General features: G+C 35.1%; 2 protein-coding genes and 1 pseudogene across 7 annotated transcripts; 1 reads left to right on the top strand and 2 right to left on the bottom strand.

Moving 5' to 3' along the window:
* The first annotated feature begins 3,128 nt into the window (after window positions 1–3,128).
* On the top strand, window positions 3,129–5,361 carry LOC142551770 (HMG1/2-like protein). Of its 3 annotated transcripts, none has more exons than XM_075661161.1 (8): window positions 3,129–3,238; window positions 3,883–3,973; window positions 4,061–4,171; window positions 4,299–4,356; window positions 4,453–4,497; window positions 4,767–4,847; window positions 4,945–5,025; window positions 5,181–5,361. In XM_075661161.1, the coding sequence occupies exons 2-8, from the start codon at window positions 3,900–3,902 to the stop codon at window positions 5,205–5,207; spliced, it is 477 nt and encodes a 158-aa protein (XP_075517276.1). In that variant the 5' UTR covers window positions 3,129–3,238; window positions 3,883–3,899; the 3' UTR covers window positions 5,208–5,361. The 3 variants fall into 3 exon arrangements, with proteins under 3 accessions (XP_075517276.1, XP_075517279.1, XP_075517277.1); XM_075661164.1 differs by lacking the exon at window positions 3,129–3,238 and adding an exon at window positions 3,312–3,335; XM_075661162.1 differs by lacking the exon at window positions 3,129–3,238 and adding an exon at window positions 3,574–3,810.
* A 93-nt stretch (window positions 5,362–5,454) lies between these two features.
* On the bottom strand, window positions 5,455–9,191 carry LOC142551768 (putative envelope ADP,ATP carrier protein, chloroplastic). 4 transcript variants are annotated; one of them, XR_012821620.1, is made up of 10 exons: window positions 8,785–9,191; window positions 8,389–8,445; window positions 7,783–7,845; window positions 7,573–7,629; window positions 7,402–7,485; window positions 7,037–7,105; window positions 6,843–6,955; window positions 6,578–6,747; window positions 5,964–6,097; window positions 5,455–5,763 (listed from the first exon to the last, which is right to left on the bottom strand). XR_012821620.1 is itself a non-coding variant. In XM_075661158.1 (10 exons), the coding sequence occupies exons 1-10, from the start codon at window positions 9,094–9,096 to the stop codon at window positions 5,664–5,666; spliced, it is 1,104 nt and encodes a 367-aa protein (XP_075517273.1). In that variant the 5' UTR covers window positions 9,097–9,191; the 3' UTR covers window positions 5,455–5,663. The 4 variants fall into 4 exon arrangements, 3 of the variants coding, with proteins under 3 accessions (XP_075517273.1, XP_075517275.1, XP_075517274.1); XM_075661158.1 differs by having other exon boundaries at window positions 5,964–6,042; XM_075661160.1 differs by lacking the exons at window positions 5,455–5,763; window positions 5,964–6,097 and adding an exon at window positions 6,137–6,219.
* Window positions 9,192–9,423: 232 nt separating this feature from the next.
* On the bottom strand, window positions 9,424–11,924 carry LOC142550756 (uncharacterized; annotated as a pseudogene).
* Between the last annotated feature and the right edge of the window lie 4,994 nt (window positions 11,925–16,918).

Genomic DNA, 16,918 nt, shown 5'->3' with positions numbered 1-16,918 from the left:
ATTTACCAAACTACACACTTTATAATATTTTTTTCTCTACTCAATTGTGATTTTTCTTCACAAATGAGAGATCTATTTATAGGAAATCTTTACAAATAATCCAAAAATAAAATACATCATTACCTACATCATCACACACTAATTTTCAATATTTACAACTCTTATTTTCAACATTCAAATATTCAATACACACATTTTAAATATTATTTTCCAATAATTTCAAACTTTTATGGGTTTTATTCTTTAATTAATAAATTTGCATAATGTTAAACCATTATAATTAAAACTTCGTAGTATGTGTAAGTAGGATTTTCAACTAGCTTTAATAATTCAATAATGAAGGGGGTCCGGTTCAACGACCTCCAGTCTATTCATATTTGCGCATTCGGAATCGATACCAACCACTCAATCAAAGTAATAAAGCTTGAACCATCTATTTGTGACATTGAATTCTTGAAATAAATGTAATTTGCATGATTACGTATTGTAATGCCCGAGATTTTATACCGTGTTAAATTACGATTATTGATTTTTAATCGAGATAATTATGAAAGGGCTAACCGAGACACGAAATGAGATCGCGGGTGAAAAGTGATGTGCGAGGAAAGTAGCATCGGCGCACATGCGCGACCGGATGCGCGCACATTCGCCAAACAGGCAGAAGACCTCGCGCATATGCGCGGAAGATGTCGCGCATATGCGCGAAGCCTATGCGAGTAACTCCAGAGAGTCTCGCGCATATGCGCGGAGATGAGTCGCGCATATGCGCGAGGCAATGTGCAGGATATATGCGGAGACAGTAGGTCTCGCGCATATGCGCGATGTCAGTGCGCGCATATGCGCGAGTAGTCCAGGAGCCGGACCGTGCTTCCGGCGCATATGCGCGGATTTTGGGCGCGCATATGCGCGTGGCATGCAAAACGTAAGATTGCCACTTTATTGCATGAACGTGTATATATATATATACAAACGTTATAATCCTTCAGAAACGGGAAATCGAGAGAAACGCTATCAAAATTTTCCTGGAAGCTTGGAATCGCGATTGTGTAAAATCCGTCCGTTAGATTTTAAATTCGACTTCGGTACTGTGTTCCTATCGACGCAGGCTATAACTGTAAGTAAGTTTTACTACGTTTTGACATGTTTTGAAATTATGATGTTGTCAGAATTAAATGGAATTCATATATGACGTTCTTGACATGCTAGACATCATAGAATCGAAGTCAGATTAAAGAATAAACTGTTTGTGAAATTGTTATGAATTTCAGAGTTGATTTAGTTGAGATTCTATATCAGAATTGTGTTATTATTCAGATTATGAGTTGTACTGATACTGGTTATGAATTCTGGTATTATATCTGTGATGTTGAGATAGACGGGGTTATTGTGACTGTATTGTTATGCCGTCGAAACATCAGTAGATTGATATTGATCAGATTCAGTATTTATTGAGATTGATCAGATTCAGTAATGATTTCGATTGTATGGTGATATCATTGATATGAATTAGATTGTACCTTGTTCAGATATGGATCAGATTATATACCGATTTGAGTATTGATCAGAACAGGTCTTGAATTGAGTTATATACTGATATGGTATTTATATGATTGTCATTATCAGATTGGATATGGACAGAGTTGACTTCAATACTTCGTCTTCGTCGGATCGAGAAGATAAAGGTATAAATAAATGTTGATTCGGGATTGCACAACTCGAGTTAGGTTCGATTTGAGTTTCCCAAAATCACATACTTTACTTTATTGCATTGATATTTGCAGATTATCAGATTGATATGTTTAGTCTATTGAATTATAGCAGAGCCAGAGTTTGAGTCTAGGGCAGATAAGCCTAGCTAGGGCAGAACATCTGAGTCTTTGTCAGAACCGCGTAGACTCTAGACTTACGGTGTATCGATGAGCTTAGATGTAGATCGACGTCTATTGTAGACATTCGATACAGCATACAAAAGTCTAAATTAAACCGGGATCCCTAGATTAGAATGAGAGATGAGTCGAGTCTTAGATATCGAGACTAGAACTTGATTTACAGATTTGTATTAATTTATGTTTCGTAGATTACGATTCATGTTTTATTTACAGACTGATATTGATACATGTCGTTTGATTATGCTACATGTAATAAGATATAATTCATGCTTTTATGTTAATTCAGTTAACTGCATGTATACATTATTTATACTGGGATTTATTCTCACCGGAGTATCCGGCTGTTGTCTTGTTTGTATGTGTGCATGACAACAGGTGGGGCAAGATCGGGGTCAAGAAGATGATGAGAGAAGACGAGTTTAGAGTGGTGATTCTGGACGTATTGTAGACTTGGTTTAATACTTGAAATTTAGTAGTTAAACATTAGACTAGTTTGAACTAGAAGCACGTTGTACAAGATTTGTATTATTATACTGGTTTGTACAATAGATCGATTCCATTACCTTCCGCATTTAAAAAAAAAAATTTTTAGACCATGTTTATCTTAATTGATAATTAAATCCCAAAGATGATTATGATGATGATTAGCGTCCGGGTCCCCACACGTATATTCTATCACACACGACTTTATAAATGGTGATTGACTAGGTACTTTTGTGAGACGATCTCATTAATCTTAATTTGTTAGACCGGTCAACCCTACCGATATTTATAATAAAAAGTAATACTCTTATCATAAAAAGTAACTTTTTCATGGATGACACAAATAAGAGATCCGTCTCACAAAATACGATTCGTGAGACCGTCTCACACAAGTTTTTGCCATTGTGATATATTTTTATCTTCATAAACATTATTTTGATATTTTTACCCATTACTTCCTTTTTCATTCGACTAACATTTCATCATATTTCGATATTAATGAAAGAATGTTTATAAAAAATTATATATTTATAAAAATGATTAAATTTATAAATAATGAAGAAGTGATTAATATTTTATTTTAAAATAAAAGTGCGTAGTTAAATTCATATATTTAATTAGTCATGTTTCGAAATAAATAATGATGGTGATAACCGCCGATAAGAGGATAATGGAATAGTCTCTGTCTGGCCGATCACCGATGGCCCAACAAGTAGTACAAAATAATTAAATTAAGTTCAAAATTACAAATAACCGGCTAGTCCGGTGACTCAAGTGGATTTGTTCCACGCTTGTCCCTTCGATTCTAAATTTCTATTCTTTCTCGTCTTGACTCATTCAGCACCGATCTCCTGTTTTCGTTCTAGGTATACTTCTCTCTTTTGTAATAGTTATCTGTATTTATTTTTTTTCTTAGCTAAAATTCTAACATAGAACTATACGTAGTGTTTTCTTGGTTTCAAGGTCCTTAATTCTGTATGAACTATGATTATTCTTGGAATATTAATGAATATTATTTACCCTTTTTTTTTTCTCTTTTTCATTCCAATTTGAATGCAGTGTGCTGTATGTGAAATATGATGTGGGCGGGATGATTTGTTTATTGTAGTTTGGAAAATCATTTTTGTGATTTTGTGTTTTTTCCCCTTTTATCTCTTTATTTCTTCCTTTTCTTTTGTTAAAAGTAACTTTTTTGGTTGCATAGGCCAATAGTGATGATCCGAACCTTTTTGTTGCTTATGTAGATTTTGTCAAGCGGTTGAAGTTTCGCTGTGATTGTTTGTGTGCTGCGTTGACTTTGTTGATGCGCGCATAAGCAATGGTTTTATTTTATATTTTGCTTCCTTGACCAAAAAGTGGCTGGTGACTTGTTTATATTCTTGGTGGTGTTATATGGAATACAGTGGTTTCTGCTAGTTAAGCATAAGTTTTCTAGCTTGTAGGTATAAATTTAGTAGCAATTCACGGTTTTTTTTTTTTGCAATTCACGGTGTATGGTGTATATATTTAGGTGCTTACTTTGCCGAAATGAAGACTGGCGGAAGGAGTAAAGGGGCTGCCAAAAAGGACACAAAAGAAGCATTGAAACCGGTTGATGATAGGTTGGCCTTGATTTGAAAATGGAACTTAATATTACTATGTTGTATTAGATGAACTGTATTCATTCATAGCACTTTTGTTTGTTTCAGAAAGATTGGGAAAAGGAAGGTTGCTGCGAAGCCAAGTAAACCAAAGGCTACTAAGGCCAAGAAAGACCCTAACAAGCCCAAGAGACCCCCTAGTGCTTTCTTTGTGTTCCTGTACGAACCGTCATTATTCCTTATTTTTCGTGCCGTGGATGTCACGAGCATCATAGTATTCCATTTTTCAGATTTTGTATCCTACATGAGCTATATGGTTGGTTATTCAATGGTGGTTTTATTGCAGTGAAGAGTTTAGAAAGACTTTCAAAAAGGAAAATCCTAACGTCAAGGCCGTCTCAGCTGTGGGTTGTCTGTACTTCAATTTTTACTAGGGATGTCTTTTGCAGATTGTGTTTTTGACAAAGCGTGCCTTTGGATTTTTTTTTGCATATGTCTAGGTTGGGAAAGCTGGAGGAGAGAAGTGGAAATCGATGAGTGCAGCTGTAAGGGCTAGAAACTCTATTTGGTGCATGATCATGATATGCTGGAAGATTTTATAAGCATTTGGTTGTGGGGTGGGGTAATCATGTGTGTCACACACGCATAGATATATGATTAATATGTTCATTATGAAATGAACGTTAACCAGAGTATTTCAACTATGAACCTGAAGCGATGATTCTTGGGTATTAAATTTATATGGCATGTTGAAAATTTGATTTGTATGAAGCTACAGTTTTACTGTTATCATTTATTACAAATGCATCCTTAGGAAAAAGCTCCTTATGAAGCTAAAGCTGCAAAGAAGAAGGCCGAGTATGAAAAACTAATGAATTCCTACAACAAAAAACAGGTGTGGTTTTTTCAGATTCTCTCCCATAAGATGCAACATTTTATATTTGGATGTTTTTACCTGCATGCTTAAATGTTTGTCGTTCATAAATTGGCAGGAGAGTTCTGCTGATCAGGGGGACGAAGGATCTGAGAGGTCTGGATCAGAAGTTCACGACGACGACGAGGAGAGCGACCACGTACGTAATTTCGCTAAGTTTTGGACTGATGCTGTTATATATTCCGAAAGCAACATGATTAAACACTCAATATATGGTTGAATATTGTATTAATGAGCCTGTTTTCTTTGATTCTCGCATCCAGCTAAATGTTATGAATTGTTGCTTTTGTGTAGGACGATGATGATGAGGATGAAGAGTGAGATTCGCAACACAAAAAATCAGACTCAAGGCGGATCTCTGACTGGGATTCTGGATATGTATGATTTGGATTGTGAAAAAGGACAAGTATGAACAATGTAACTTATGTATAGTGTACGTATTTCATCGCAGTTATGAGAATGCAATTTGTCAACAGATTTGAATCATAACCACCCTGACGTATATGTCGTGTATACAGTAGGTAGAAGTCAGTTTAAGTACAAAACCTGGAGAACACAGAGCCTCAAATGCATTGTATCATAAAATTACTATTGAAACAAAAAAATGTTCAGATAAAATATCAAAATTTTCAAGCATGTTTCTAGGCCCTAGCCGTTTCAGCTGATTGTTCCACAAAATAAAGCCCCAGGCTGCCGAAATAAGATTTTTGAAGACAGGTGCTTACATGCCAATTGTACGTAAGACATGGGCAGAACATTTACAGCAATGTGTCTACTTCAATCTTGTTTCTTGCCGTTCTCCTCCATAAATTTTTGTAGCTCTTTCTCCCCTGCCGCGATTAGACGTTTGGCGGTGTCGAATGTCGTAAGCTTTATGCTGTCACAGCAATTGAAATGAAATTTAAAACTTCAGCACTTGTAGGAAACCTGTGGTTATATATCAAGAGCTGACAAAAGGCCATGTTCTTGAACAGAGTAAATTATGCCATCAACCCCATAAAAAGAGAAGAAAATAATGGAATAACAGTAGGGATAGCTGCAATTCAATTCAGGTCAATTGAATGTAAAAAGATGAACCTGCTGTTTGGTAAAGTCTTTAATGCATTCGGTAAGAAACCCCTGTATAGCCCCGATAAACCATCACGCGCCACAATGCCTGACCCAAATAGAAATTCATGGAGCCGTAAGCATAATCAAGCCGTGGGGAAACACTGCAAGGGTATATCACATAATCTTAAATATTCAATGCATCTCCAAGATGATTGTATACGGCTTTTTTTCACTCCATAAAAAATAACCCTGTTGCTACCAGTGCTTTAAACGAATCATAAATCTAATACAGATCCATGAAAGGCAGAAAGGCCAAAGTCAACTGTTTAATTTCCAAAAAATTTCATTCTCATGCCCATATCAGATAAAAAAAATAGACTATATATGAGAATATCTGTTCCTTTTGTAATCAGGAAATCTCCATTTTCGCACTCAAAAAATTGTTTTCAGCCACTATCAACTAACTTTGAACCTGTTGGTCATGAACAAACAAAAGACTCACACCTACCAATGTGCGCTTCCAGAAGAAACTTTAGCTTTATCGTTCTTCGTCAAAGCAAGGGTGATATCTTCAACATTTATTTCAACTTATGAAAAAATCGACATGTATGAACCCATCAGTGCAATAGCATATACATTACCTGGGAAGGCATCAAAAATTGTCTTGAAAGGAGAACCCTTCATTTGCATTTGCCGCCTAACTGTGTCCAAAGGATAAAACATGACTGTGGCTATGGTGGCTGAAACCAGTGCTGTTGCCAGGGATATTTCAGTCCTCTTTTGATATTTATCTGGCAGTGCCTTCTTCACCCTAGTGTTCAAGAGAGAATGTAGTTTAAGGTTTAATGTATTATACTTATTCTGCCTAAACAGAAATAAAACTTGAGATTTGAACAGTTAGCTCACAAGTCAAAAACACAAAAATTCACGGCAATGTAAGGTGCAATTCCAATAAGAGAAGGCCCTAGACCGTTATAAAAGGATGCAAATCCTTCCTCTCTAATCATGTTTAGTGAAACCTGCAAATCAAAAGGTTGAAATTAAGTCACAATATAATGGGAGCTGTCCAAATGGAAAAACTTATCGAATAACAAGTTTACCTCTGTCATAGTTTTATAGCCGGGTTCAACAGCTAACCTCAACCTAAGGACATCTAACGGGTAAGTAACCTGGACAAAGATGTTTGAGACACGAACACATGTCGAAAGAAAATAGCCAACTGTGAGAAACATGTGTGCCTGTGTGCGTTTGAGAGAGAGAGGGAAGGGAGAGCATCTTTGTAAAATTGTGAATTTCCAATTAAAATTTTATTGTCAACACATGAATCAAACTGTCATTGTACTTATGCTTTTATATCCAAGAGATCTCCATACCCTTAACATTCTCTTGAGCACTTAAGAAAAAATATTCTGATCAAATCAATCTGATTCATTATATTTAAGTTGATCCATTTTTTATAACTTACGAAAGTTGAAGTCATGCCAGCACAAGCACCTGCAGCTAGTCTTCCAATTACAGAGAGTTCCCCATCCTTTCCACTAAATAGTTTCTGAAATACAATAAAACAATAGTTGATCCACTCAACCTCAAATAAGCTTGACTCAATGTTTCCCTTAGAAGATTGTTGCACCACTACCTTGTAAGTTTCATAGGCGAAAAGCTGTGCTGCACTATAAGGTATAACTCGTATCACCTAGAGCATTTACAAGTAAAAAAACTGCTTTTAACTCAAGTTTGAAAACTTAAAAATCCAACTCAAAAAAAGCGGGGAAAACAGAAAGAAATTATGTGCGACTGCAGGAAGCAGCATGTTTGAAATATTTAGATAAGTAATGGAACACCAAACCTGGGGAAGGTTTCCTTTCCAGTACCCTTTTAAGCCTTCTACCTTCCCAATCAATGTGAAGGCCTAAAATACACATTCAGAAGGTTACCACATAAGAGAATGCTCAACAATATGGACAGAAATTATTGGAAGAAACAACACTTGAATGGAGCATCAAATCAAATTTTAATTTCAGAACCTGATTACGAAGTACAGATAGAAAAGGTTGAAGAGGATGAGGCATTGAACCACGAAGTAGTACTGGATAAACTTGAGTCTATGAAAACATGATGGAAATAAAAGAAAATTTTCCATAATTTATTAAGGGTAATCAGGCACCTAAACCATATGTATGAGAAGGATATCATCTGTTCACCACCCCCACACCAGGTGGAGTACAGAAAAGGTGTGGAATTAAATGAAGAGATCACCACATTGAAGTAAAGAAATAATTTGGTCATGTTATGGACTGTAGAGTTCATATAGGACTATAGGAGTATCTAGAAATTGTATCGGTACAACCACATATAGTTTCCAATTAATAAAGAAAGTGGACAAAACGGAAATTCTGGAACCATGTTACTGAGATAACTAGAATAACAGGGAAGACAGATGCGGAGTAGAAACCTCGATAAATCCGATTCCCTTCTTTGCAGATTCTTGCCCAACTCTGAGACCGTGTGTCTGCGAAGACACGTGAAATGGTGTTACGGGAGACGTAACAGGGAACAAACATATCAAATGCAAAAATATTAAGCACAACAAGGATATACAAATTCATTACCTTACTTTTAATCTTCTAAAAGTTTGTGCAACCACATACATTCTTATATATACGTGACAGCCAGCTTTTGTATGCATTTGACATACGTGACGACCGAAATTTCAAAATCCCAATACCAAAACTAAAGAAGCAAACTTATAACAAGAAACTCATCGGTGAAGGCGAAAGTAAAGCATGACGATTTTACAAAAACCACCAAAGTTACGAAACTCTCTCCAAGAAATATAGATAAAAGTCACCTGCATGAGCAGCTTAATACGGTCGAGCGGGGCGGTGAACGTCTTAGAGGCGGCACCAGCAATAGCCCCGGCAGAGAAAAGTGCAGCTTCTTTGGGAACCAATGCTACCAAAGCCAACGGGTGGTTCAGAAGCTGAGATATAGAAGGCGAAAATTCCTTTTCGACTGTCTTTTCTGCGACCGAAATACAAGCAAAATTGTTCGTGCTGACGCCAGTAAACCAGCCACCCTTCCACTGGTCCCGCTCCGTATAAGTGTTTGGGTGAAGACCCGGAATGCCTCGCCATACCAATTTGGTTCCGGTGTCATTCATTTCGGGCTGTTTTAGCCCCTCCTCTGGAGATAAGGTGGTGCAGTGCGAGCAGTAGAGAAGAATTCACAGGGAAATACAAGGCAGACGGACAAACCAGGTTCAAATTTGACAAACTATAAAAGAAATAAATTGATATTTGAATTATTAAAATAAAAAAATTAAAATAAAATTATATGTGAAAAAATAAAAAAACAAAAATGTAGTATTAATATATATAAAAATAAAATTGGAAAAAAAATTGGTATATTTTTTAAGTGATTGTTACTATTATGTACTCAATTTTAGTAAAATAGAATAGATAACATGACGTGAAACATGCCACGAAAGCACGAGACGTCGAGTAATAATAATAATTATTAACAAAATTTTACTTTTAAATATTTCAAATCTAAAGACAAAAATATTATTATTATTACGTATAAAAAGAATAGATTAGAAAGAAATAATTAAATTGACAACCAAAAAAATGATAGATTATTTTTAACACCTCTATTTTTTTAAAAAAAGTTAGGAAGATTCAAAAGATAGTGAGAAGCTTCTTATTTTAGAACAGTATAGGTAAACATGGCTGAATGTTCATTAATTTTTGCACTTTTAGAAACATGTAGAATAAAATTTTCAATTTCCCACCAAAGTATTTAACATTACTGGTAACTATATGAATCTCCAACCATAGTACCGGTCAAAACATGAATCAAACAATAATCAAGATGCCACAGGTCCACAAAAAATGCCTGTAGTAACGTTCAAAAATTCAGGAAAGCATCTAAATTGATGACGATCATACATGGGATGCTCGGATTTGATGATGCACTTGTTTGCACTAAAGATTTAGCACAACTACAAGATACTCAAGTTGAACGACTGGAGGTTTATTTCTTTAGGTGTAATGCAATACGCACGAGAGCCCAGATGATCGACTGCAAGACCTGCCTTTTCACAGCCTGTGAAGAACAGAGATTCGTCCTCTTTCCCTATTCTGCGTCTTCAACTCATTAAAAATGCAGGTCGGGAAGCAGGCAAGCATCTTGAGAAGGAAGCATACAAACATGCGGGTAAGTTTATCAACTGTTGCTGTGAAACACTATAGAAAGAAAAGGAAAGTTCCCATTCTTACCCGTCACCGCTTGAAGAAACTGATGGCTTTTGACTCGTATGATTTAAGGAGAAATGACAAGGACTTTATAAAGTTTTAATATAACATCTTCAATCACGAGTAAGGGGTAAGGGAAGAAGCAAGTGTTGAAAATAGGTTAGCTTCTTCAAGGGAGAAGAAAACGAGAAGAGTGATCCTTCATGAATGCAGTAAGAGTTATTTTTCACATTTTATAATAACCAATGATAAAGTCCACGTACACAATAAATATCACTTGCTATAATCAGGTCCCATTTGGATTGGAAATTGGGAACTCTACATCCCAATAATCTGAAAACACTACATGGATATATAAAAAAGTTTCCATCAGCATCAAAGTTGTTATGCTAATATAAATTTGAGTATCACGCAGCATAATGCAAATGAAGTTACGTCTCACATGAGGAAAGACAGGAGTAACCCCATTTATCTGGCAATTATAAGCTATGTTCTCTTCAATTTCAGCATCGTCATAATCTGAGGTTCTGATGTCAACTGCAAATGATTTGTGCAAAAAGATGGCCAAAGCCCCAGTTCAACTGCAATAAACTCAAGTTATACACGTCAATAAAGGGTAAAAGCATTGCCCCATTAATTTCATATTCTTGAGCACAAACAAGAGAGAAATACGAGATTGCTATACATCCACGAACACCTAAACAGATTGTTGATGTAACAGATATTTAATCCTGGAAAGTTTTCATCGTACATTCGTCGTACGAAAATGATAATATTAAAATATTGAGCGAGAATTCTAACACTGAAACTGGTGAAAATTTGAAAATAGAAAAGAAGGTCTCACAAAGAGTGCTCTACAGAGTGGTATCACACCATCCCATTTCAATCAAATTCCGTCCATCCATGCATGATCTATGATGAACAAACAATTCGATAAAAGCAAATGTGCCAGGCCACAGTAGATTAGCATTCAGTCGGTGGAAAGAAAATTCCCTGATACGCAATTCCTGCATGCATGCCAAAATACACAAAAGCTTAAAGCCTACAAACAATTGATAGAACCAAAGTTTGCCCCCAAAAAGTCATTTTTTGAACTTTGAAGTGCTCCACTAATCAACATTATGGCTACATGTTCCGCTTACCAAAACATATACACACTTTGATATCAGTGATAAAGTAGCAAGATGTTTGGCTCTTTCATAACACTCCAAGTTCTAAGACACAGTTACAGTATATACCTCCCAGAATCATCCTTTATCAGTCAATGATCATTCTCATACAAAAATTAATGATAAGAAGCAAAGCATAACTCATCATTCTAACCCTACAAATTCAAAAATTCAAAGTCGTTGATGAAACTCAGCCTTTTGCAAACACAAGCTTCCAGATTTCCAAAAAAAAAAAGAAGTGAAAAACAAATCTTTCTCAAACTCAAATATGCAGACGAGTATGATAAAAAAAGATAATCAAATAACATAGATACCATTCCAGGAAATTGGTGCCTTCTCTCCTTGAATTTCTGATTGCTCTCAATTTCTCCCTCTTCTGCAGAAAAAAGACCAATAAAACCCAGAATCTTCACAACTAATAGGTGTGAAAACATAAATAGTTATGACTGTGAAGCAATTCATGATTCTAATGGAAGGTGAGGTACCGGCACCGGCACCACGCCGTCTGAATCGGCGAAAATCGAAGACGTGGAGAAAAGTGCAATGTCCATTTTTGTTGCAGACAAGGCCTCGGAGCCCATAAGTTGTTACAACTGGGCTCACATCTTTTAATCTACCACGGTCTATTTTGGGCCTGTCAATTGGATAATACATATATTCTTCATAATTAACCAATTATTTGTATTTTCATTTGCAATTAAAATGTTGTAGCTGTACTCCCTAGATTGTTTTGAAAAATATTATAATTGCGATATGGTCTAACTTCTTGTCAACAATATTCTTCTTGTTCATACATCAATTTTTCAGTAGATCAAAAGTTTGCCAAAAACTTGTCTGAGACGGTCTCATGGGTCATATACATGAAAAATTATTACTTTTTATGCTAATAGTATTATTTTTTATTGTGAATATCGGTAGGTTTGACCTGTCTCACAGATAAAAATTCGTGAGACCGTCTCATAAGAGATCTACTATACATGTTATTGGGCTCGGGCAAGAAACAACACATGACTAGTATCTATACTTTTATATTAAGTATGAGGCCCTAATAATAACCGCTCTATGAAGACACCAATTTTCTTTCCTGTTTTACCATTTTTAATTTTTTTATATTTACTATTTACTATTTTATTATAATTGAGCCCCTAATAATAACCGATCTATGAGGACACCAACTTTCTTTCCTATTTTACCATTTCTCATTTTTTATATTATATTTTTTCTTAACAAATAATATTATATTCACCGTCATAAGGAAACTGCTCACGTGAAAAATAATATTATTTCTTCTCCAAACTAGCCACCGTGAAAAATAAACTCTCTTCTTTATGTTGTGAAGTCATTATGTTGTAATATCATGAATATTTAATATATTAGTCACATGTATTCAGGACACACGCAACGCGTGTGCCACGGTTACTAGTTTATACTGATGGGGGAATCATAAAACGACAGACATACTCATTCGGAAATGATGGTAGATCCGCATTAATAGGCGGACGCACAAATTCCTACATATTCCTACGTTGATTTAACCTTAACTTAATGTAATAGTAACTATATTATATTATCCTTCAATAGAAAACACACAAGTCTTATTCCAGGGTTGACTTGGCAGGTTGGACACTTGTGGGTGACTCTTTTTCCCACACCATTGCCAGTAGTTAATTATTCATTAATAAATAAATAAACCTAATAATTTAACTTCGTTTACATTATGTGTACATACAAAATATGATTTCTGTTGTCTGGAGAATTGATCTGCGCTGACTGATCCCAGCGCTATGAGCCCCAGGTGTTTCTTGAAGTTATATATATATATATAATGTCACGCCCGAGATCGGGGTTAGTCGACACTGACGTTATTCAACAATCACATAATTGCTAAACAACAAGCCTCGTAGTACAGTATAAACCGAAACCAGTTTATATCATAAATACCATAAAAATGGAATCGTCTTTACAACAGTAACTCTGGAAACGATAAACATCTGCGGAAGCGTTTATAACTTGAATTAAAAACTCACAAGAACATATTATTAATTAAAATTCTTCACGCGTCCACTATCAGTCAAAAAACTGGTGTCCGATTCTTCTTTCTCTATTTCTTCTTCTGATTTATCTGGGAGGGTAGAGTAAGGGTGAGTATTTTGGGAAATACTCAGCAAGTGGGGGCCGTTCGAGCACAACATAACAAAATGCATAAAAATTCGAAACACACACCTTTCATAACATGACTCATACCACGTGCACATTATTAACCAGACACTGAGATTCATCTACTTTCAATGGTTTACTGATATCAGTCCCTAATTTTTACTCCTCTAAGGGGACGAGGCCGTATAGCGGTTATGTCCCCCATCGCGTAAGGGTACGTCATAGTTGGGATTCCCACTCATATCGAGTTGAATTCTCACAGTGTCAAAACATTTACTCATGCCAAAAATTGTAACCAGAAGGGTGTAGAAGAAGAATTTGCACTCGATCGAATTTTAAAACACACGAAATGCATAACCGAAATTTACACATTTAAAACAAGCCCACTTACCTTGATCCTTGGAGAAAACGTGAAAATTCGAGAAACATAGAAGAATCATGCAACCGACACTTCGAAAACGCAACAGCACATCGCCCGAAAAATCAGCAGTCTTTAAAAATTTATTGCGCCTTATTGAACCATTGGATCGGGCTCAAAATTTCACAGTACGTTCAAAATTATGTCAAATACATTATGGACGGTGGAGATCGAGTTTGGAATTCGTTTTAACCTGCTTATGGACGAAAAACCGTAGGTATGCTGTTTCTCGCCTAAAATCTGAGCAGTTTTCTTACGAAAAACTAACCGCTGGATTTGGCCGAAATTTGGATATTGTATTTGAAACATATGGAAACATATTCTGAACGGTAGAGATCGGATTCCGAGTACACGAGCGAGAGAAACGAATTTCTGAACTTGGACAGAATTTTGATGACTCGTGCAGAATTTTGGAGAACAAATTTCGAGAATATGGAGAGAAATTCGAAAATTGAGGTGTAAAATTTGAATGGGAGGGTCCTACTATTTATAGGGGTTGGCTGCTATCCTGATCGTGTTTTATCCTTGTGTTTGAAATTTGAATCAAACTTTAAATTTAGGATAATTATCAATATTTTATCCATGATCTTGGATAATATTTTGAAATCTAAATATCCATACCTTGGATATTTCAAAATTTAGGGATCAAATTATCCTCTGCTTAATCTTTGTCCAGATATATCAAATCTTATATCTTTATCTGGTAAAAATCTTTCCAACTTTGAATTTATATCTCTAACTTTACCTGCTTATATTCAAATATTCCTTATTTAATTCTTTAGATCGTGGTCTATTTATTATCTCAAGTTCAAAATATATGCACAATATTATCTTAAATCTTGAGCTCAAAAATATTGTACATGATATAATTATCCACCCAACTTTAGATAAACTTGCAAATCTTACATATTAAATAAAATAATGAAATAGATACCCAAAGATTGAGTAATCCTAGCACATTTAATTTACAAAAAATATTATCACGATTATGCAAAAATCTTGGATTTTACCTATAAAATTTTAGGGTTTTACCCAATCTATTGATCAAATCTCCTGCTATTTCTCGTATTACATACTATTTAGTATTTATATCATTATATTTGTATGTATGTACCGTTTGATGTTGATCATAGACGGAGCCAAGGAGGGCGGGTGGGTGTGACCACTCCCCTCAATTTTTTAATTTCATTGATTAAGGATATAAAATTAATTATATTCTTCACCTTCCTCCTAGTATTTGTTCTTCCCCCCTCTAATTTTTTTTTTTGTCTTCCAACCTCCACTTCCTGGCTCCGTCCCTGATGTGATGATATTGAACGTCATTTTTATATAAGATCTATGATATTGTTTGGCTCGTAAATAACATCACGTAGAAAAGAAGTCGTGTGGTGGTTCATAATCGCATAATAATATCAAAATTAATCTTAATTCCTCATACATAAATAAGTAAGCGAAAAAAAAATTTAAAAAAAATTGCACCACGAGTTTTGCAAGCCAAACCCAAGGATAGATAGAGATCAAAACATAGCTAGGCCTAGCTAGCACAAAGGTGCATGATTGATTGGCAACTTTTTACCAAAACCCACCAATTAATTAATATTATCAGCAAAATCAAGAACCCCGTGAGGAATACTTTGATGACTGACTATTCTAGACGAGGAAAGGGCCTTTCCTCGCCTAGAATAGTCAGTCAGTTCACGGCCGGAATGCGTAGCTAGCTCATGCACGTGGGAGGAATTAAAAGCCAAAAATCTTTGCCACCACTCAATTTAGTACTGATCTGTTTCGTTAGGACAATCCTTGGATTCTTTATCACAAGCACATAAGATCCCCATGAAAAATTGGTGGAAAATTCAAAAATTTAATGATATCTAGAGTGATTTATTAAATGGATTCTGTTAATAGTAGGTCACCAACTTTAAAAAGTCTAAATTTGAAAAAATTGGCTTTGCCAGTTGGGAGACTCTTTCCACTTTCATCGTTGAAATAACATTAAATTCCCAATTGAACATATAAAATTTCATAATACGACATGATCCGACACTATAACAACTTACGTTTACCAAAAATATCGACCAAGCCTGGTAAAATTTTATTTCATTTATGATCAAATAATACGTTTCTCATAGCCCTATAGTTTTGAAATATATTGGATGAATTTATTGCCATAAAAAAATTGAGAACGGTCCAGCTAAAGAAAAAAACCCGTGATTCCCGACGTGAAGGCAGCTGCAACCATGCACTTTTCTTTTCTTGATCTTAATTAAATCTTCTATATGAACCACAAAATAAACAGGATTGTAAGAAGAACCAACGTTAGAGCACTTCAAGTTTATCAATTTTCTTCGCATTAATCTTGGATATATATATATATATATATATATATACACCATCTCGATCCAAACCAAGCTACGTAATTATCGCGATACTATTTTTGTATATATGGCTATGTCACAATTTATAGAAGGCAGTCAAATTTATAATCTCAATATATATTGTGGGGCTTTTATTTTATATATCGAATACAAAATTAAGTAAATTATTCCAAACTTGTAACAAGTAGCTAGGGTCGGTACTGCTTGCGCACATTATATCATAATAGATTTTCAAAGACATATTTGTATTTACTCGATTAAAATATTAATTACGTAGGACTCCATAATACAGCGAAACTTGGACATGATTTCAAGATGGAGATATATTATTAAGTAAAACAAAATCAAACACAAAGTATATGTTATTTAATTAATTCGTCCGACAATTCTACATTAATTTGATTAAAATGAGAGGTAAACTTCAGAATTTTTGTAGCAGTGCATATGAAAATTGAACAGAAAATAAATAATAGTTAAGGGGGCATAATTTTCTTGATAATGATGGAATATAAAAATGGTGGATGGTCCCAAGGTTTGTTTCTCCGAGTAAAACAGACAAATATTATAAAAGTACTCATTTTTAAAAAAAAAAAAAATTTAACTTGCTTAC

The sequence above is a fragment of the Primulina tabacum genome, chromosome 7, assembly GCF_025594145.1.
Source record: "Primulina tabacum isolate GXHZ01 chromosome 7, ASM2559414v2, whole genome shotgun sequence".
NCBI lineage: Eukaryota > Viridiplantae > Streptophyta > Magnoliopsida > Lamiales > Gesneriaceae > Primulina > Primulina tabacum.
This window is presented reverse-complemented; position numbering and strand designations above follow the sequence as displayed.

Coding starts and splice junctions, on each gene's coding strand:
- LOC142551768 (XM_075661158.1), bottom strand. CDS start 9,096: ATGAATGACACCGGAACCAAATTGGTATGGCGAGGCATTCCGGGTCTT. Junction 7,630..7,782: donor GGAAAGGAAACCTTCCCCAG/GTTTGGTGTTCC, acceptor TAAATGCTCTAG/GTGATACGAGTTATACCTTA. Junction 5,764..5,963: donor AAGACTTTACCAAACAGCAG/GTTCATCTTTTT, acceptor TTGCTGTGACAG/CATAAAGCTTACGACATTCG.
- LOC142551770 (XM_075661161.1), top strand. CDS start 3,900: ATGAAGACTGGCGGAAGGAGTAAAGGGGCTGCCAAAAAGGACACAAAA. Junction 4,357..4,452: donor ACGTCAAGGCCGTCTCAGCT/GTGGGTTGTCTG, acceptor GCATATGTCTAG/GTTGGGAAAGCTGGAGGAGA. Junction 4,848..4,944: donor ATTCCTACAACAAAAAACAG/GTGTGGTTTTTT, acceptor ATAAATTGGCAG/GAGAGTTCTGCTGATCAGGG.